Source organism: Hyla sarda, chromosome 6 (genome assembly GCF_029499605.1).
Source record: "Hyla sarda isolate aHylSar1 chromosome 6, aHylSar1.hap1, whole genome shotgun sequence".
Lineage (NCBI taxonomy): Eukaryota > Metazoa > Chordata > Amphibia > Anura > Hylidae > Hyla > Hyla sarda.
In genome coordinates this window covers 304,783,541-304,805,203 of record NC_079194.1, presented here as the reverse complement: position 1 = coordinate 304,805,203, position 21,663 = coordinate 304,783,541, and the positions used below count along the sequence as shown (strand labels likewise).

At 43.5% G+C, this 21,663-nt stretch overlaps 1 protein-coding gene across 1 annotated transcript in view; it reads right to left on the bottom strand.

Moving 5' to 3' along the window:
* SBF2 (SET binding factor 2) overlaps positions 1-21,663 on the bottom strand; it is a gene marked incomplete in the record, with an annotated part of 222,584 nt that overhangs the window by 123,923 nt on the left and 76,998 nt on the right. The window contains 5 exon segments of the mRNA XM_056528207.1: positions 5,205-5,318; positions 5,398-5,475; positions 5,911-6,024; positions 12,022-12,130; positions 14,843-14,975. Coding sequence (XP_056384182.1) covers positions 5,205-5,318; positions 5,398-5,475; positions 5,911-6,024; positions 12,022-12,130; positions 14,843-14,975 — 548 coding nt within the window.

Genomic DNA, 21,663 nt, shown 5'->3' with positions numbered 1-21,663 from the left:
GACTATACAGAGTCCAGAGATCCGACTATACAGAGTCCAGAGATCCGACTATACAGAGTCCAGAGATCATCTGACTATACAGAGTCCAGAGATCCGACTATACACAGTCCAGAGATCAGACTATACAGAGTCCAGAGATCAGACTATACAGAGTCCAGAGATCCGACTATACAGAGTCCAGAGATCTGACCGACTATACAGAGTCCAGAGATCCGACTATACAGAGTCCAGAGATCTGACCGACGATACAGAGTCCAGAGATCTGACCGACGATACAGAGTCCAGAGATCCGACTATACAGAGTCCAGAGATCCGACTATACAGAGTCCAGAGATCCGACTATACAGAGTCCAGAGATCCGACTATACAGAGTCCAGAGATCGGACTATACAGAGTCCAGAGATCCGACTATACAGAGTCCAGAGATCCGACTATACAGAGTCCAGAGATCCGACTATACAGAGTCCAGAGATCATCTGACTATACAGAGTCCAGAGATCCGACTATACACAGTCCAGAGATCAGACTATACAGAGTCCAGAGATCAGACTATACAGAGTCCAGAGATCAGACTATACAGAGTCCAGAGATCCGACTATACAGAGTCCAGAGATCCGACTATACAGAGTCCAGAGATCCGACTATACAGAGTCCAGAGATCCGACTATACAGAGTCCAGAGATCATCTGACTATACAGAGTCCAGAGATCCGACTATACACAGTCCAGAGATCAGACTATACAGAGTCCAGAGATCCGACTATACAGAGTCCAGAGATCTGACCGACTATACAGAGTCCAGAGATCCGACTATACAGAGTCCAGAGATCTGACCGACGATACAGAGTCCAGAGATCTGACCGACTATACAGAGTCCAGAGATCCGACTATACACAGTCCAGAGATCCGACTATACAGAGTCCAGAGATCCGACTATACAGAGTCCAGAGATCTGACCGACTATACAGAGTCCAGAGATCCGACTATACAGAGTCCAGAGATCTGACCGACGATACAGAGTCCAGAGATCTGACCGACTATACAGAGTCCAGAGATCCGACTATACACAGTCCAGAGATCCGACTATACAGAGTCCAGAGATCCGACTATACAGAGTCCAGAGATCGGACTATACAGAGTCCAGAGATCGGACTATACAGAGTCCAGAGATCCGACTATACAGAGTCCAGAGATCCGACTATACAGAGTCCAGAGATCATCTGACTATACAGAGTCCAGAGATCCGACTATACACAGTCCAGAGATCAGACTATACAGAGTCCAGAGATCAGACTATACAGAGTCCAGAGATCAGACTATACAGAGTCCAGAGATCCGACTATACAGAGTCCAGAGATCCGACTATACAGAGTCCAGAGATCCGACTATACAGAGTCCAGAGATCCGACTATACAGAGTCCAGAGATCATCTGACTATACAGAGTCCAGAGATCCGACTATACACAGTCCAGAGATCAGACTATACAGAGTCCAGAGATCAGACTATACAGAGTCCAGAGATCCGACTATACAGAGTCCAGAGATCTGACCGACTATACAGAGTCCAGAGATCCGACTATACAGAGTCCAGAGATCTGACCGACGATACAGAGTCCAGAGATCTGACCGACTATACAGAGTCCAGAGATCCGACTATACACAGTCCAGAGATCCGACTATACAGAGTCCAGAGATCCGACTATACAGAGTCCAGAGATCCGACTATACAGAGTCCAGAGATCAGACTATACAGAGTCCAGAGATCAGACTATACAGAGTCCAGAGATCAGACTATACAGAGTCCAGAGATCTGACTATACAGAGTCCAGAGATCTGACCGGCTATACAGAGTCCAGAGATCCGACTATACAGAGTCCAGAGATCCGACTATACAGAGTCCAGAGATCCGACTATACAGAGTCCAGAGATCCGACTATACAGAGTCCAGAGATCCGACTATACAGAGTCCAGAGATCTGACTATACAGAGTCCAGAGATCTGACTATACAGAGTGCAGAGATCTGACTATACAGAGTGCAGAGATCAGACTATACAGAGTGCAGAGATCAGACTATACAGAGTGCAGAGATCAGACTATACAGAGTCCAGAGATCCGACTATACACAGTCCAGAGATCAGACTATACAGAGTCCAGAGATCAGACTATACAGAGTCCAGAGATCCGACTATACACAGTCCAGAGATCAGACTATACAGAGTCCAGAGATCCGACTATACACAGTCCAGAGATCCAACTATACACAGTCCAGAGATCCGACTATACAGAGTCCAGAGATCCGACTATACAGAGTCCAGAGATCCGACTATACAGAGTCCAGAGATCAGACTATACAGAGTCCAGAGATCTGACTATACAGAGTCCAGAGATCCGACTATACAGAGTCCAGAGATCCGACTATACAGAGTCCAGAGATCCGACTATACAGAGTCCAGAGATCCGACTATACAGAGTCCAGAGATCCGACTATACAGAGTCCAGAGATCCGACTATACAGAGTCCAGAGATCAGACTATACAGAGTCCAGAGATCAGACTATACAGAGTCCAGAGATCCGACTATACAGAGTCCAGAGATCCGACTATACAGAGTCCAGAGATCCGACTATACAGAGTCCAGAGATCCGACTATACAGAGTCCAGAGATCTGACTATACAGAGTCCAGAGATCCGACTATACAGAGTCCAGAGATCCGACTATACAGAGTCCAGAGATCCGACTATACAGAGTCCAGAGATCTGACTATACACAGTCCAGAGATCCGACTATACAGAGTCCAGAGATCCGACTATACAGAGTCCAGAGATCCGACTATACAGAGTCCAGAGATCGGACTATACAGAGTCCAGAGATCTGACTACACAGAGTCCAGAGATCCGACTATACAGAGTCCAGAGATCTGACTATACAGAGTCCAGAGATCTGACTATACAGAGTCCAGAGATCTGACTATACAGAGTCCAGAGATCTGACTATACAGAGTCCAGAGATCTGACTATACAGAGTCCAGAGATCTGACTATACAGAGCCCAGAGATCCGACTATACAGAGTCCAGAGATCTGACTATACAGAGTGCAGAGATCCGACTATACAGAGTCCAGAGATCTGACTATACAGAGTCCAGAGATCTGACTATACAGAGTCCAGAGATCCGACTATACAGAGTCCAGAGATCCGACTATACAGAGTCCAGAGATCTGACTATACAGAGTCCAGAGATCCGACTATACAGAGTCCAGAGATCCGACTATACAGAGTCCAGAGATCCGACTATACAGAGTCCAGAGATCCGACTATACAGAGTCCAGAGATCCGACTATACAGAGTCCAGAGATCCGACTATACAGAGTCCAGAGATCAGACTATACAGAGTCCAGAGATCAGACTATACAGAGTCCAGAGATCCGACTATACAGAGTCCAGAGATCCGACTATACAGAGTCCAGAGATCCGACTATACAGAGTCCAGAGATCTGACTATACAGAGTCCAGAGATCTGACTATACAGAGTCCAGAGATCTGACTATACAGAGTCCAGAGATCCGACTATACAGAGTCCAGAGATCCGACTATACAGAGTCCAGAGATCTGACTATACACAGTCCAGAGATCCGACTATACAGAGTCCAGAGATCCGACTATACAGAGTCCAGAGATCCGACTATACAGAGTCCAGAGATCGGACTATACAGAGTCCAGAGATCTGACTACACAGAGTCCAGAGATCCGACTACACAGAGTCCAGAGATCCGACTATACAGAGTCCAGAGATCTGACTATACAGAGTCCAGAGATCTGACTATACAGAGTCCAGAGATCTGACTATACAGAGTCCAGAGATCTGACTATACAGAGTCCAGAGATCTGACTATACAGAGTCCAGAGATCTGACTATACAGAGCCCAGAGATCCGACTATACAGAGTCCAGAGATCTGACTATACAGAGTGCAGAGATCCGACTATACAGAGTCCAGAGATCTGACTATACAGAGTCCAGAGATCTGACTATACAGAGTCCAGAGATCCGACTATACAGAGTCCAGAGATCCGACTATACAGAGTCCAGAGATCTGACCGACTATACAGAGTCCAGAGATCTGACTATACAGAGTCCAGAGATCTGACTATACAGAGTCCAGAGATCTGACTATACAGAGTCCAGAGATCTGACTATACAGAGCCCAGAGATCCGACTATACAGAGTCCAGAGATCCGACTATACAGAGTGCAGAGATCTGACTATACAGAGTCCAGAGATCTGACTATACAGAGTCCAGAGATCTGACTATACAGAGTCCAGAGATCTGACTATACAGAGTCCAGAGATCCGACTATACAGAGTCCAGAGATCTGACCGACTATACAGAGTCCAGAGATCTGACTATACAGAGTCCAGAGATCTGACTATACAGAGTCCAGAGATCTGACTATACAGAGTCCAGAGATCTGACTATACAGAGTCCAGAGATCTGACTATACAGAGCCCAGAGATCTGACTATACAGAGCCCAGAGATTCGACTATACAGAGTCCAGAGATCTGACTATACAGAGTCCAGAGATCTGACTATACAGAGTCCAGAGATCTGACTATACAGAGTCCAGAGATCTGACTATACAGAGCCCAGAGATCCGACTATACAGAGTCCAGAGATCCGACTATACAGAGTGCAGAGATCTGACTATACAGAGTCCAGAGATCTGACTATACAGAGTCCAGAGATCTGACTATACAGAGTCCAGAGATCTGACTATACAGAGTCCAGAGATCCGACTATACAGAGTGCAGAGATCTGACTATACAGAGTCCAGAGATCCGACTATACAGAGTCCAGAGATCAGACTATACAGAGTCCAGAGATCAGACTATACAGAGTCCAGAGATCCGACTATACAGAGTCCAGAGATCCGACTATACAGAGTCCAGAGATCCGACTATACAGAGTCCAGAGATCTGACTATACAGAGTCCAGAGATCTGACTATACAGAGTCCAGAGATCTGACTATACAGAGTCCAGAGATCTGACTATAATAATGATGGTGATTAATTAACTGAACCAGCAGGGGGCAGTAGCGCGAGTGGAAAGCTAACAGAATAAGTGGTGAATTGTGAATGCAGCTTTGGAAGTGACTGGAGTATAAGATGAGCGGTGACTCCTGATATGGCGCAGACTTTTGCCGGTACCTTGTGGAAGTGTATGACGGGTTCTGCGTGTATCCTGATGAGCTGAAGGCAGGATCGGTATCCCTGAAATATCTGGGCGAACAATCTGAGGAAGACGGCGCGCACTTCTTTATCCTGAGGGAAGACGACACAATGAGATACCCCGAGCACATACCCCTCTCTTCACATGTTACAGGAGAACCCCGACTCTTACCAGCATCTTTATGTGGGACAAAGAAGAGCGCAGCGGCGGGAAGGCGTAATCTGCCACTTCAAGATCCGGATGAAGAACCTGGGAAGAAGCGGGGGGGGGGGGGGGGGGGGGGATTTCCAAAAATTATAACAAAGATAATGTAAAGATAATTTAATGTATAATGAAAAGTTTTTTTCATTTTAAATCTGTTTGCTGTCAGTGAATGGAAACATTATTCCTGTAAACCTTAATACTTCCCATAGCTGAGGATTTGTTACACTGTAGACCAGTGTTTCCCAATCTGGGTGCCTCCAGCTGTTGCAAAACTACAACTCCCCATGCCTGGACAGTCGTTGGCTGTCCAGGCATGCTGGGAGTTGTAGTTTTGCATCAGCTGGAGGCACCCTGGTTGGGAAACACTGGTGTAGACAATCCTCTGTATGTTAGGCTCATTAGGAGTACAGGTGGCTGTTTGTTACAATGTGTCAGTGCAGTCCATAAGGTGTTGATTCATACATGGCGGAGCGGACTTACGAGGGACAGTGCGGTCTGCGTCTGGTGGAGCAGGGGTTCGGGCAGCGGGGACAAGTGGATACATTCTGGGATCTTTATGGTTCCTCCATCCAGATCAGCGATGATGACATCCAGCTGGAACCGCAGAAGACACGAAATGGTGACAATAATGTATCAAGATAGGAAGGGAAAGAAAAGAAAGGATAGAAAAAAAGAAACAAAGAAAGAAAAGAAAGGAAAGAAAAGGAAAGAAAGGAAAGAAAAGAAAGGAAAGAAAAGAAAGGAAAGAAAAGAAAGGAAAGAAAAGAAAGGAAAGAAAAGAAAGAAAAGAAAGAAAAGAAAGGAAAGGAAAGAAAGGAAGGGAAAGAAAAAAGAAAGGATAGAAAAAAAAGAAACAAAGATAGAAAGAAAGAAAGAAAGAAAGAATAAGGAAAGAAAGAAAGAAAGAAAGAAAGAAAGGAAAGAAAGGAAAGAAAGGAAAGAAAGGAAAGAAAAGAAAGGAAAGAAAAGAAAGGAAGGGAAAGAAAAAAGAAAGGATAGAAAAAAAAGAAAAAGATAGAAAGAAAGAAAGAAAGAAAGAAAGAAAAAGGAAAGAAAGAAAGGAAAGAAAGGAAAGAAGGTTAAAAAAAGGAAAGGAAAGAAAGAAAGGAAAGAAAGAAAGGAAAGAAAGAAAGGAAAGAAAGGAAAGAAAGAAAGGAAAGAAGGTTAAAAAAAAGGAAAGAAAGAAAGGAAAGAAAGGAAAGAAAACAAACAAAGAAAGAAAGAAAAAGAAAGAAGGAAAGAAAAAGAAAAGAAAGGAAAGAAAAGAAAGGAAAGGAAAGGAAGGAAAGGAAAGAAAGAAATGAAAGGAAGGAAAGGAAAGGAAAGAAAGAAATGAAAGGAAAGAAAGAAATGAAAGAAAGGAAAGGAAAGGAAAGAAAGGAAAGGAAAGGAAAGAAAGAAAGGAAGGGAAAGAAAGAAAAGAAAGGATAGAAAAAAAAGAAACAAAGATAGAAAGAAAGGAAAGAAAGGAAAGAAAGGAAAGAAAGGAAAGAAAGGAAAGAAAAGAAACAAAGAAAGAAAGAAAAAGAAAGAAGGAAAGAAAAAAAAAAGAAAGAAAAAGAAAAGAAAGAAAAGAAAAGAAAGGAAAAGAAAGGAAAGGAAAGGAAAGGAAAGAAAGGAAAGGAAAGAAAGGAAAGGAAAGAAAGGAAAGAAAGGAAAGGAAAGAAATGAAAGGAAAGAAATGAAAGGAAAGAAATGAAAGGAAAGAAATGAAAGGAAAGAAAGGAAAGGAAAGGAAAGAAAGGAAAGAAAGAAAGGAAAGAAAGAAAGGAAAGAAAGAAAGGAAAGAAAGAAAGGAAAGAAATGAAAGGAAAGGAAAGAAAGAAAGAAAGAAAGGAAGGGAAAGAAAGAAAAGAAAGGATAGAAAAAAAAGAAACAAAGATAGAAAGAAAGGAAAGAAAGGAAAGAAAGGAAAGGAAAGGAAAGAAAAGGAAAGGAAAGGAAAGGAAAGAAAGGAAAAGAAAGGAAAGGAAAGGAAAGGAAAGAAAAGAAAGGAAAGGAAAGAAATGAAAGGAAAGAAATGAAAGGAAAGAAAGGAAAGGAAAGAAAGAAAGGAAAGAAATGAAAGGAAAGGAAAGAAAGGAAAGGAAAGAAAGAAAAGAAAGGATAGAAAAAAAAGAAACAAAGATAGAAAGAAAGGAAAGAAAGGAAAGAAAGGAAAGGAAATGAAAGAAAGGAAAGGAATGAAAGGAAAGAAATGAAAGGAAGGGAAAGAAAGGAAAGAAAGGAAAGAAAGAAAGGAAAGGAAAGAAAGGAAAGGAAAGAAAGGAAAGGAAAGAAAGAAAGGAAAGAAAGAAAGGAAAGAAAGAAAGAAAGAAAGGAAAGAAAGAAAGAAAGAAAGGAAAGGAAAGAAAGGAAAGGAAAGAAAGGAAAGGAAAGAAAGGAAAGGAAAAAAAGAAAGGAAAGAAAGAAAGGAAAGAAAGAAAGGAAAGAAAGAAAGAAAGAAAAAGAAAGAAAGGAAGGAAAGAAATGAAAGAAAGAGAAAGGAAAGAAAGAGAGAGAGAGAGAGAGAGAGAGAAAGGAAAGAGGAAAGAAAGAAAAGAAAAGAAAGAAAGGAAGGAAAGAAATGAAAGAAAGAGAAAGGAAAGAAAGAGAGAGAGAGAGAGAGAAAGGAAAGAGGAAAGAAAGAAAGAAAGGAAAGAGAAAGGAAAGAAAGGGATAGGAAGGGAAAGAAAGAAAGAAAGGAAGGAAGGAAAGAAAGACAGAGAGGAAGGGAGAGGAAGGGTGGAGGAAGGGACAGAGAGGAATGGAAAGAAAGGAATCCTTCCATCTATTCTATAGGTGACCCGCCGGACTCTCCATTTATTCTATAGGTGACCCGCCGGACTCTCCATCTATTCTACAGGTGACCTGCCGGACTCTCCATCTATTCTACAGGTGACCCGCCGGACTCTCCATCTATTCTATAGGTGACCCGCCGGACTCTCCATCTATTCTATAGGTGACCCGCCGGACTCTCCATTTATTCTATAGGTGACCCGCCGGACTCTCCATCTATTCTATAGGTGACCCGCCGGACTCTCCATCTATTCTATAGGTGACCCGCCGGACTCTCCATTTATTCTATAGGTGACCCGCCGGACTCTCCATCTATTCTATAGGTGACCCGCCGGACTCTCCATTTATTCTATAGGTGACCCGCCGGACTCTCCATCTATTCTATAGGTGACCCGCCGGACTCTCCATCTATTCTATAGGTGACCTGCCGGACTCTCCATTTATTCTATAGGTGACCCGCCGGACTCTCCATTTATTCTATAGGTGACCCACCGGACTCTCCATTTATTCTATAGGTGACCCGCCGGACTCTCCATTTATTCTATAGGTGACCCGCCGGACTCTCCATCTATTCTATAGGTGACCCGCCGGACTCTCCATCTATTCTATAGGTGACCCGCCGGACTCTCCATTTATTCTATAGGTGACCCGCCGGACTCTCCATCTATTCTATAGGTGACCCGCCGGACTCTCCATTTATTCTATAGGTGACCCGCCGGACTCTCCATCTATTCCATAGGTGACCCGCCGGACTCTCCATCTATTCTATAGGTGACCCGCCGGACTCTCCATCTATTCTATAGGTGACCCGCCGGACTCTCTTCCATCTATTCTATGGGTGACCTGCCAGACTTTTCCATCTATTCTATAGGTGAACCACCGGACTCTCCATCTATTCTATAGGTGACCCGTCGGACTCTCCCATCTATTCTATAGGTGACCCGCCGGACTCTCCATCTATAATATAGGTGACCCGGCAGACCCTTCCATCTATTCTATAGGTGACCCGCCAGACCCTTCCATCTATTCTATAGGTGACCCGCCAGACCCTTCCATCTATTCTATGGGTGACCCGCCGGACTATCCCATCTATTCTATAGGTGACCCGCCAGACCCTTCCATCTATTCTATAGGTGACCCACCGGACTCTTCGTGGGGTCTGCTCCCCGGAAACAATAGCATGAGGCTATAACAGTGTTTCCCAACCAGGGTGCCCCCAGCTGATGCAAAACGACAACTCCCAGCATGCCCCTAAGGCTGTCCAGGCATTCTGGGAGTTGTAATTTTGCAACAGCTGTAGGCACCCTGGTTGGGAAACACTGGGCTATAAATTCCCAGATTTTGGCACCTGTCTCAGACGCAGCCATCCTCCTCCCCGAGCAGATGATGGGATTCCACTCCTGGTGACGCAGCTGGATTAAACCAGTTCTTAATGTATGTGTGACATATGGAACGAATCACATATTCTATGCCCCACCGCTACTATTCCTACCGCCACAGCCTGTGCACATAACATGGGATCATCACTCATAAATCAGCCCCAAGTTATTTAAAGGATTTGTCCTCTCAGGACCGCACACACCCCCCATGTTCTTCCAGTCACTCACGGTAATTCACGAAGAACCGCGCGGTGACAAGACGAATGGCCAAACAACAGTCAAACATGCCGGGAAGTTAAATACAAGACACTGTGTACAATGGGGACCTGACAAAGGGCGATAAATCCAGCACTCAGCACCTGTCCTATAAGAAGCCCGCTGCCAGATGATGGGGGAGACTCCCGGCCACACTCTGGATGAAACCAGTTCTCAATAACACATGGAAGCAATAAGGCGACTCACAGAACCGTAAACCAAAGGTATCATGTCACTGCTACTAAATAACATCAGCTCTAAAGTGAAATCCGCCGCCGATTAGTGTCAGGATCCATTATCATCACATCCTTGTCGAAAAACTGTCCACGAGCCGCTGCTTACTGGGGAGCCGTCCACGAGCCGCTGCTTACTGGGGAGCCGTCCACGAGCCGCTGCTCACTGGGGAGCCGTCCACGAGCCGCTGCTCACTGGGGAGCCGTCCACGAGCCGCTGCTCACTGGGGAGCCGTCCACGAGCCGCTGCTCACTGGGGAGCCATCCACGAGCCGCTGCTTACTGGGGGAAGCGTCCACGAGCCGCTGCTTACTGGGGAACCGTCCACGAGCCGCTGCTTACTGGGGAACCGTCCACGAGCCGCTGCTTACTGGGGAGCCGTCCACGAGCCGCTGCTTACTGGGGAACCGTCCACTTACTGGGGAGCCGTCCACGAGCCGCTGCTTACTGGGGAGCCGTCCACGAGCCGCTGCTTACTGGGGAGCCGTCCACGAGCCGCTGCTTACTGGGGAGCCGTCCACGAGCCGCTGCTTACTGGGGAACCGTCCACTTACTGGGGAAGCGTCCACGAGCCGCTGCTTACTGGGGAACCGTCAACGAGCCGCTGCTTACTGGGGAACCGTCCACGAGCCGCTGCTTACTGGGGAACCGTCCACGAGCCGCTGCTTACTGGGGAACCGTCCACGAGCCGCTGCTAACTGGGGAACCGTCCACGAGCCGCTGCTAACTGGGGAACCATCCACGAGCCGCTGCTAACTGGGGAACCGTCCACGAGCCGCTGCTTACTGGGGAACCGTCCACGAGCCGCTGCTTACTGGGGAGCCGTCCACGAGCCGCTGCTTACTGGGGAGCCGTCCACGAGCCGCTGCTTACTGGGGGAACCGTCCACGAGCCGCTGCTTACTGGGGAACCGTCCACGAGCCGCTGCTTACTGGGGAACCGTCAACGAGCCGCTGCTTACTGGGGAACCGTCCACGAGCCGCTGCTTACTGGGGAGCCGTCCACGAGCCGCTGCTTACTGGGGAACCGTCCACGAGCCGCTGCTTACTGGGGAGCCGTCCACGAGCCGCTGCTTACTGGGGAACTGTCCACGAGCCGCTGCTTACTGGGGAACCGTCCACGAGCCGCTGCTTACTGGGGAACCGTCCACGAGCCGCTGCTTACTGGGGAACCGTCCACGAGCCGCTGCTTACTGGGGAGCCGTCCACGAGCCGCTGCTTACTGGGGAACCGTCCACGAGCCGCTGCTTACTGGGGAACCGTCCACGAGCCGCTGCTTACTGGGGAACTGTCCACGAGCCGCTGCTTACTGGGGAACTGTCATCTCTTTATTAAGTCCTTGCAGTTGCAAAACTACAACTCTCTTTTTGCCTGGACCGTCTTCGGCTGTCCGAGCATGCTGGGAGTTGTAGTTTTGCATCAGCTGGAGGTGCCCTGGTTGGCAAACACTGGTTTAGCCCAGATAACATTACCTGGAGAGATGTGTCGTCAGTTGACCTTTCTTTACATCTTACTATGTATTTTTTTTGTCTTTTCTAAATACCCTAAGTGCCCAGGGGTGAACTCTTTCTCAATAGACAAAATGCCCCCTCTGGTCAAGCTCATAAACACAGCATGGCGCATGAAGGTATTAGGTCTCATCCATTAGAACAGAGTTCACGAGTATTAGGTTGTTTATGGGCCAATAAGATCTGTGGTTTCCTTAGAAGACACCCCCGGACACTCAGAGTACTGAGAGACATAAGTCACAATATACAGGATATAGTAGGATGTTCTTAAGGAGAATATATTGTAAAGGTGCTATGGACAGTACATGACGGGTGGATGGGGGAGATAACAATTAGCAATCCCTAATATAATGTTGTAAGGGTAAGTGCAGGTGACCAATGACGACCCGAAATCTCCCACCATCGCCGCCCTGGAGGTGTAAAACCTAAAATCTCTTACCAGATCATGGAGCTCGGAGCAGAAGACGGAATGGACCCCAATAATAAACGGAGTGGGGGAGCTGAGGACTTCGAGCAGCTGTGCTGGGAGGATGGGAATGTAGGGGTAACTGCAAAACACAAGGGGAAGAAAAAGATCAGAACATGTGATGGACATATAAAATATAAAAGAACATCAAAAACAGCGCCACCCCTGCCCACAGGTAGTGATTGGTGTTACAGTTTAGTCTTGTTCACTTCTTTGGAGCTGAGCTCTATAGTGAGCATGCATGCACTCAGCCCAATACGGATGACCACCTCTATAGTGAGCGTATATGCACTATGGATGACCTCCTCTACAGTGAGCGTACATGCACTATGGATGACCTCCTCTATAGTAAGCGTACATGCACTATGGATGACCTCCTCTATAGTGAGCGTACATACACTATGGATGACCTACTCTATAGTGAGCGTACATGCACTATGGATGACCTCCTCTATAGTAAGCGTACATGCACTATGGATGACCTCCTCTACAGTGAGCGTACATGCACTATGGATGACCTACTCTATAGTGAGCGTACATGCACTATGGATGACCTCCTCTATAGCGAGCGTACTTGCACTGTGGATGACCTCCTCTATAGTGAGCGTACATACACTATGGATGACCTCCTCTATAGTGAGCGTACATACACTATGGATGACCTCCTCTATAGTGAGCGTACATACACTATGGATGACCTCCTCTATAGTGAGCGTACATACACTATGGATGACCTCCTCTATAGTGAACGTACATACACTATGGATGACCATCTATAGTGAGCGTACATACACTATGGATGACCTCCTCTATAGTGAGCGTACATACACTATGGATGACCTCCTCTATAGTGAGCTTACATACACTATGGATGACCCTCTATAGTGAGCGTACATACACTATGGATGACCTACTCTATAGTGAGCGTACATGCACTATGGATGACCTCCTCTATAGTGAGCGTACATACACTATGGATGACCTCCTCTATAGTGAGCGTACATACACTATGGATGACCTCCTCTATAGTGAGCGTACATACACTATGGATGACCTCCTCTATAGTGAGCTTACATACACTATGGATGACCCTCTATAGTGAGCGTACATACACTATGGATGACCTACTCTATAGTGAGCGTACATGCACTATGGATGACCTCCTCTATAGTGAGCGTACATACACTATGGATGACCTCCTCTATAGTGAGCGTACATACACTATGGATGACCTCCTCTATAGTGAGCGTACATGCACTATGGATGACCTACTCTATAGTGAGCGTACATACACTATGGATGACCATCTATAGTGAGCGTACATACACTATGGATGACCTCCTCTATAGTGAGCGTACATGCACTATGGATGACCTCCTCTATAGTGAGCGTACATACACTATGGATGACCTCCTCTATAGTGAGCGTACATACACTATGGATGACCTCCTCTATAGTGAGCGTACATACACTATGGATGACCCTCTATAGTGAGCGTACATACACTATGGATGATCTCCTTTATAGTGAGCGTACATACACTATGGATGACCATCTATAGTGAGCGTACATACACTATGGATGACCTCCTCTATAGTGAGCTTACATACACTATGGATGACCTCCTCTATAGTGAGCTTACATACACTATGGATGACCCTCTATAGTGAGCGTACATACACTATGGATGACCTACTCTATAGTGAGCGTACATGCACTATGGATGACCTCCTCTATAGTGAGCGTACATACACTATGGATGACCTCCTCTATAGTGAGCGTACATACACTATGGATGACCTCCTCTATAGTGAGCGTACATGCACTATGGATGACCTACTCTATAGTGAGCGTACATACACTATGGATGACCATCTATAGTGAGCGTACATACACTATGGATGACCTCCTCTATAGTGAGCGTACATGCACTATGGATGACCTCCTCTATAGTGAGCGTACATACACTATGGATGACCTCCTCTATAGTGAGCGTACATGCACTATGGATGACCTCCTCTATAGTGAGCGTACATACACTATGGATGACCTCCTCTATAGTGAGCGTACATACACTATGGATGACCTCCTCTATAGTGAGCGTACATGCACTATGGATGACCTACTCTATAGTGAGCGTACATACACTATGGATGACCATCTATAGTGAGCGTACATACACTATGGATGACCTCCTCTATAGTGAGCGTACATGCACTATGGATGACCTCCTCTATAGTGAGCGTACATACACTATGGATGACCTCCTCTATAGTGAGCGTACATACACTATGGATGACCTCCTCTATAGTGAGCGTACATACACTATGGATGACCCTCTATAGTGAGCGTACATACACTATGGATGATCTCCTTTATAGTGAGCGTACATGCACTATGGATGACCTCCTCTATAGTGAGCGTACATGCACTATGGATGACCTCCTCTATAGTGAGCGTACATACACTATGGATGACCTCCTCTATAGTGAGCGTACATACACTATGGATGACCTCCTCTATAGTGAGTGTACATACACTATGGATGACCTCCTCTATAGTGAGCGTACATGCACTATGGATGACCTCCTCTATAGTGAGCGTACATACACTATGGATGACCTCCTCTATAGTAAACGTACATGCACTATGGATGACCTCCTCTATAGTGAGCGTACATACACTATGGATGACCTCCTCTATAGTGAGCGTACATACACTATGGATGACCTCCTCTATAGTGAGCGTACATACACTATGGATGATCACAGCAGGCAGTCCCCCCGCATCTCACCTATACTTTAAGGGGTACATTAGCGCCTCTAGTGCTCGGCAGGCGTCGCTGAGGCGCTGGAAGCTGGAGGAGTGGAACAGGACTTTGTTTTCGGTCAGGACCGCACACAGGAGGCTGAGAACGTTCTGGATTCCTACAACAAAAAGGATTTTAAAAAGTTATTGACAAAAAAACAATTCCAAATTGTCAATCTACAGGGAGAAGACGGGGGGCGTGCTGGGAAATCGGTGTCAGGTTTGGTGATTTGGGTGGAGGTGACGGCACCGGGGGCAGCGCCAGGAGACGCCATCCGCTTCTTATTACCGTCCTTGTATTTTTATAGGAGTTTTATATTAAGTTATTTTGGTGACTCAATCCTGATACCGAATCCAATATCTCTTCTTGCTGTCAGTGAATCCAGAGGCTAAAAACGTTTACAATCAGGGGTCAGGTCCGGGTATCAAAAAGTGAGGGAACTCCCCCAAGATTTCCACTTAAGGGCCTGCAGGACTTCTATTAATGGGAACAGTGTTCCTGCTGTCCAAATAGTGCAGGAACTCAGTTCCCATGCGTTCCTGCAGGACATTGATCATTGATATCTATAGAATCCTCAGCCACACACAGCTCTTTGTTACAATGTATCAGTATTATCTATAGAATCCTCAGTCACACACAGCTCTTTGTTACAATGTATCAGTATTATCTATAGAATCCTCACAGCCACACACAGCTCTTTGTTACAATGTATCAGTGATATCTATAGAATCCTCACAGCCACACACAGCTCTTTGTTACAATGTATCAGTATTATCTATAGAATCCTCAGCCACACACAGCTCTTTGTTACAATGTATCAGTGATATCTATAGAATCCTCACAGCCACACACAGCTCTTTGTTACAATGTATCAGTATTATCTATAGAATCCTCACAGTCACACACAGCTCTTTGTTACAATGTATCCGTATTAACTATAGAATTCTCAGCCACACACAGCTCTTTGTTACAATGTATCAGTATTATCTATAGAATCCTCAGCCACACACAGCTCTTTGTTACAATGTATCAGTATTATCTATAGAATCCTCACAGCCACACACAGCTCTTTGTTACAATGTATCAGTTATCTATAGAATCCTCACAGCCACACACAGCTCTTTGTTACAATGTATCAGTATTATCTATAGAATCCTCAGCCACACACAGCTCTTTGTTACAATGTATCAGTATTATCTATAGAATCCTCAGCCACACACAGCTCTTTGTTACAATGTATCAGTATTATCTATAGAATCCTCACAGCCACACACAGCTTTGTTACAATGTATCAGTTATCTATAGAATCCTCAGCCACACACAGCTCTTTGTTACAATGTATCAGTATTATCTATAGAATCCTCAGTCACACACAGCTCTTTGTTACAATGTATCAGTTATCTATAGAATCCTCACAGCCACACACAGCTCTTTGTTACAATGTATCAGTTATCTATAGAATCCTCAGCCACACACAGCTCTTTGTTACAATGTATCAGTATTATCTATAGAATCCTCACAGCCACACACAGCTCTTTGTTACAATGTATCAGTATTATCTATAGAATCCTCACAGCCACACACAGCTCTTTGTTACAATGTATCAGTATTATCTATAGAATCCTCACAGCCACACACAGCTCTTTGTTACAATGTATCAGTATTATCTATAGAATCCTCACAGCCACACACAGCTCTTTGTTACAATGTATCAGTGATATCTATAGAATCCTCACAGTCACACACAGCTCTTTGTTACAATGTATCCGTATTATCTATAGAATCCTCAGCCACACACAGCTCTTTGTTACAATGTATCAGTATTATCTATAGAATCCTCACAGCCACACACAGCTCTTTGTTACAATGTATCAGTATTATCTATAGAATCCTCACAGCCACACACAGCTCTTTGTTACAATGTATCAGTGATATCTATAGAATCCTCAGCCACACACAGCTCTTTGTTACAATGTATCAGTATCTATAGAATCCTCACAGCCACACACAGCTCTTTGTTACAATGTATCAGTGATATCTATAGAATCCTCAGTCACACACAGCTCTTTGTTACAATGTATCAGATTATCTATAGAATCCTCACAGCCACACACAGCTCTTTGTTACAATGTATCAGTATTATCTATAGAATCCTCACAGTCACACACAGCTCTTTGTTACAATGTATCAATATTATCTATAGAATCCTCACAGCCACACACAGCTCTTTGTTACAATGTATCAGTATTATCTATAGAATCCTCAGCCACACACACAGCTCTTTGTTACAATGTATCAGTGATATCTATAGAATCCTCAGTCACACACAGCTCTTTGTTACAATGTATCAGTATTATCTATAGAATCCTCACAGCCACACACAGCTCTTTGTTACAATGTATCAGTTATCTATAGAATCCTCACAGTCACACACAGCTCTTTGTTACAATGTATCAGTATTATCTATAGAATCCTCAGCCACACACAGCTCTTTGTTACAATGTATCAGTATTATCTATAGAATCCTCACAGTCACAAACAGCTATTTGTTACAATGTATCAGTATTATCTATAGAATCCTCAGCCACACACAGCTCTTTGTTACAATGTATCAGTGATATCTATAGAATCCTCACAGCCACACACAGCTCTTTGTTACAATGTATCAGTATTATCTATAGAATCCTCACAGCCACACACAGCTCTTTGTTACAATGTATCAGTGATATCTATAGAATCCTCACAGTCACACACAGCTCTTTGTGAGGATTCTATAGATATCACTGATACATTGTAACAAAGAGCTGTGTGTGACTGTGAGGATTCTATAGATAATACTGATACATTGTAACAAAGAGCTGTGTGTGGCTGTGAGGATTCTATAGATAATACTGATACATTGTAACAAAGAGCTGTGTGTGGCTGTGAGGATTCTATAGATATCACTGATACATTGTAACAGCCACACACAGCTCTTTGTTACAATGTATCAGTGATATCTATAGAATCCTCACAGCCACACACAGCTCTTTGTTACAATGTATCAGTGATATCTATAGAATCCTCAGCCACACACAGCTCTTTGTTACAATGTATCAGTGATATCTATAGAATCCTCAGCCACACACAGCTCTTTGTTACAATGTATCAGTGTTATCTATAGAATCCTCAGCCACACACAGCTCTTTGTTACAATGTATCAGTATTATCTATAGAATCCTCACAGCCACACACAGCTCTTTGTTACAATGTATCAGTATTATCTATAGAATCCTCACAGCCACACACAGCTCTTTGTTACAATGTATCAGTGATATCTATAGAATCCTCAGCCACACACAGCTCTTTGTTACAATGTATCAGTATTATCTATAGAATCCTCACAGTCACACACAGCTCTTTGTTACAATGTATCAGTAATATCTATAGAATCCTCAGCCACACACAGCTCTTTGTTACAATGTATCAGTATTATCTATAGAATCCTCACAGCCACACACAGCTCTTTGTTACAATGTATCAGTATTATCTATAGAATCCTCACAGCCACACACAGCTCTTTGTTACAATGTATCAGTGATATCTATAGAATCCTCAGCCACACACAGCTCTTTGTTACAATGTATCAGTGATATCTATAGAATCCTCAGCCACACACAGCTCTTTGTTACAATGTATCAGTGATATCTATAGAATCCTCAGCCACACACAGCTCTTTGTTACAATGTATCAGTATTATCTATAGAATCCTCAGTCACACACAGCTCTTTGTTACAATGTATCAGTGATATCTATAGAATCCTCACAGTCACACACAGCTCTTTGTTACAATGTATCAGTGATATCTATAGAATCCTCAGTCACACACAGCTCTTTGTTACAATGTATCAGTATTATCTATAGAATCCTCAGTCACACACAGCTCTTTGTTACAATGTATCAGTGATATCTATAGAATCCTCAGCCACACACAGCTCTTTGTTACAATGTATCAGTATTATCTATAGAATCCTCACAGTCACACACAGCTCTTTGTTACAATGTATCAGTATTATCTATAGAATCCTCAGCCACACACAGCTCTTTGTTACAATGTATCAGTGATATCTATAGAAACCTCACAGCCACACACAGCTCTTTGTTACAATGTATCAGTATTATCTATAGAATCCTCAGCCACACACAGCTATTTGTTACAATGTATCAGTATTATCTATAGAATCCTCAGCCACACACAGCTCTTTGTTACAATGTATCAGTATTATCTATAGAATCCTCACAGCCACACACAGCTCTTTGTTACAATGTATCAGTGATATCTATAGAATCCTCAGTCACACACAGCTCTTTGTTACAATGTATCAGTGATATCTATAGAATCCTCAGCCACACACAGCTCTTTGTTACAATGTATCAGTATTATCTATAGAATCCTCACAGCCACACACAGCTCTTTGTTACAATGTATCAGTATTATCTATAGAATCCTCACAGCCACACACAGCTCTTTGTTACAATGTATCAGTATTATCTATAGAATCCTCAGTCACACACAGCTCTTTGTTACAATGTATCAGTGATATCTATAGAATCCTCAGTCACACACAGCTCTTTGTTACAATGTATCAGTATCTATAGAATCCTCACAGCCACACACAGCTCTTTGTTACAATGTATCAGTATTATCTATAGAATCCTCACAGTCACACACAGCTCTTTGTTACAATGTATCAGTATTATCTATAGAATCCTCAGCCACACACAGCTCTTTGTTACAATGTATCAGTGTTATCTATAGAATCCTCAGTCACACACAGCTCTTTGTTACAATGTATCAGTATTATCTATAGATCCTCACAGCCACACACAGCTCTTTGTTACAATGTATCAGTATCTATAGAATCTTCAGCCACACACAGCTCTTTGTTACAATGTATCAGTGATATCTATAGAATCCTCAGTCACACACAGCTCTTTGTTACAATGTATCAGTATTATCTATAGAATCCTCACAGCCACACACAGCTCTTTGTTACAATGTATCAGTATTATCTATAGAATCCTCAGTCACACACAGCTCTTTGTTACAATGTATCAGTGATATCTATAGAATCCTCACAGCCACACACAGCTCTTTGTTACAATGTATCCGTATTATCTATAGAATCCTCAGTCACACACAGCTCTTTGTTACAATGTATCAGATTATCTATAGAATCCTCACAGCCACACACAGCTCTTTGTTACAATGTATCAGTATTATCTATAGAATCCTCAGTCACACACAGCTCTTTGTTACAATGTATCCGTATTATCTATAGAATCCTCAGTCACACACAGCTCTTTGTTACAATGTATCAGTGATATCTATAGAATCCTCAGCCACACACAGCTCTTTGTTACAATGTATCAGATTATCTATAGAATCCTCACAGTCACACACAGCTTTGTTACAATGTATCAGTATTATCTATAGAATCCTCAGCCACACACAGCTCTTTGTTACAATGTATCAGTATTATCTATAGAATCCTCACAGCCACACACAGCTCTTTGTTACAATGTATCAGTATTATCTATAGAATTCTCAGTCACACACAGCTCTTTGTTACAATGTATCAGTGATATCTATAGAATTCTCAGTCACACACAGCTCTTTGTTACAATGTATCAGTGATATCTATAGAATCCTCAGTCACACACAGCTCTTTGTTACAATGTATCAGTGATATCTATAGAATCCTCACAGCCACACACAGCTCTTTGTTACAATGTATCAGTATTATCTATAGAATCCTCAGCCACACACAGCTCTTTGTTACAATGTATCAGTATCTATAGAATCCTCAGCCACACACAGCTCTTTGTTACAATGTATCAGTATTATCTATAGAATCCTCACAGCCACACACAGCTCTTTGTTACAATGTATCAGTGATATCTATAGAATCCTCACAGTCACACACAGCTCTTTGTTACAATGTATCAGTATTATCTATAGAATCCTCACAGTCACACACAGCTCTTTGTTACAATGTATCAGTATTATCTATAGAATCCTCACAGTCACACACAGCTCTTTGTTACAATGTATCAGTATTATCTATAGAATCCTCACAGCCACACACAGCTCTTTGTTACAATGTATCAGTATTATCTATAGAATCCTCACAGTCACACACAGCTCTTTGTTACAATGTATCAGTATTATCTATAGAATCCTCAGTCACACACAGCTCTTTGTTACAATGTATCAGTATCTATAGAATCCTCAGCCACACACAGCTCTTTGTTACAATGTATCAGATTATCTATAGAATCCTCACAGTCACACACAGCTCTTTGTTACAATGTATCAGTATCTATAGAATCCTCAGTCACACACAGCTCTTTGTTACAATGTATCAGTATTATCTATAGAATCCTCAGTCACACACAGCTCTTTGTTACAATGTATCAGTATTATCTATAGAATCCTCACAGCCACACACAGCTCTTTGTTACAATGTATCAGTATTATCTATAGAATCCTCAGTCACACACAGCTCTTTGTTACAATGTATCAGATTATCTATAGAATCCTCACAGCCACACACAGCTCTTTGTTACAATGTATCAGTATTATCTATAGAATCCTCAGTCACACACAGCTCTTTGTTACAATGTATCCGTATTATCTATAGAATCCTCAGTCACACACAGCTCTTTGTTACAATGTATCAGTGATATCTATAGAATCCTCAGCCACACACAGCTCTTTGTTACAATGTATCAGATTATCTATAGAATCCTCACAGTCACACACA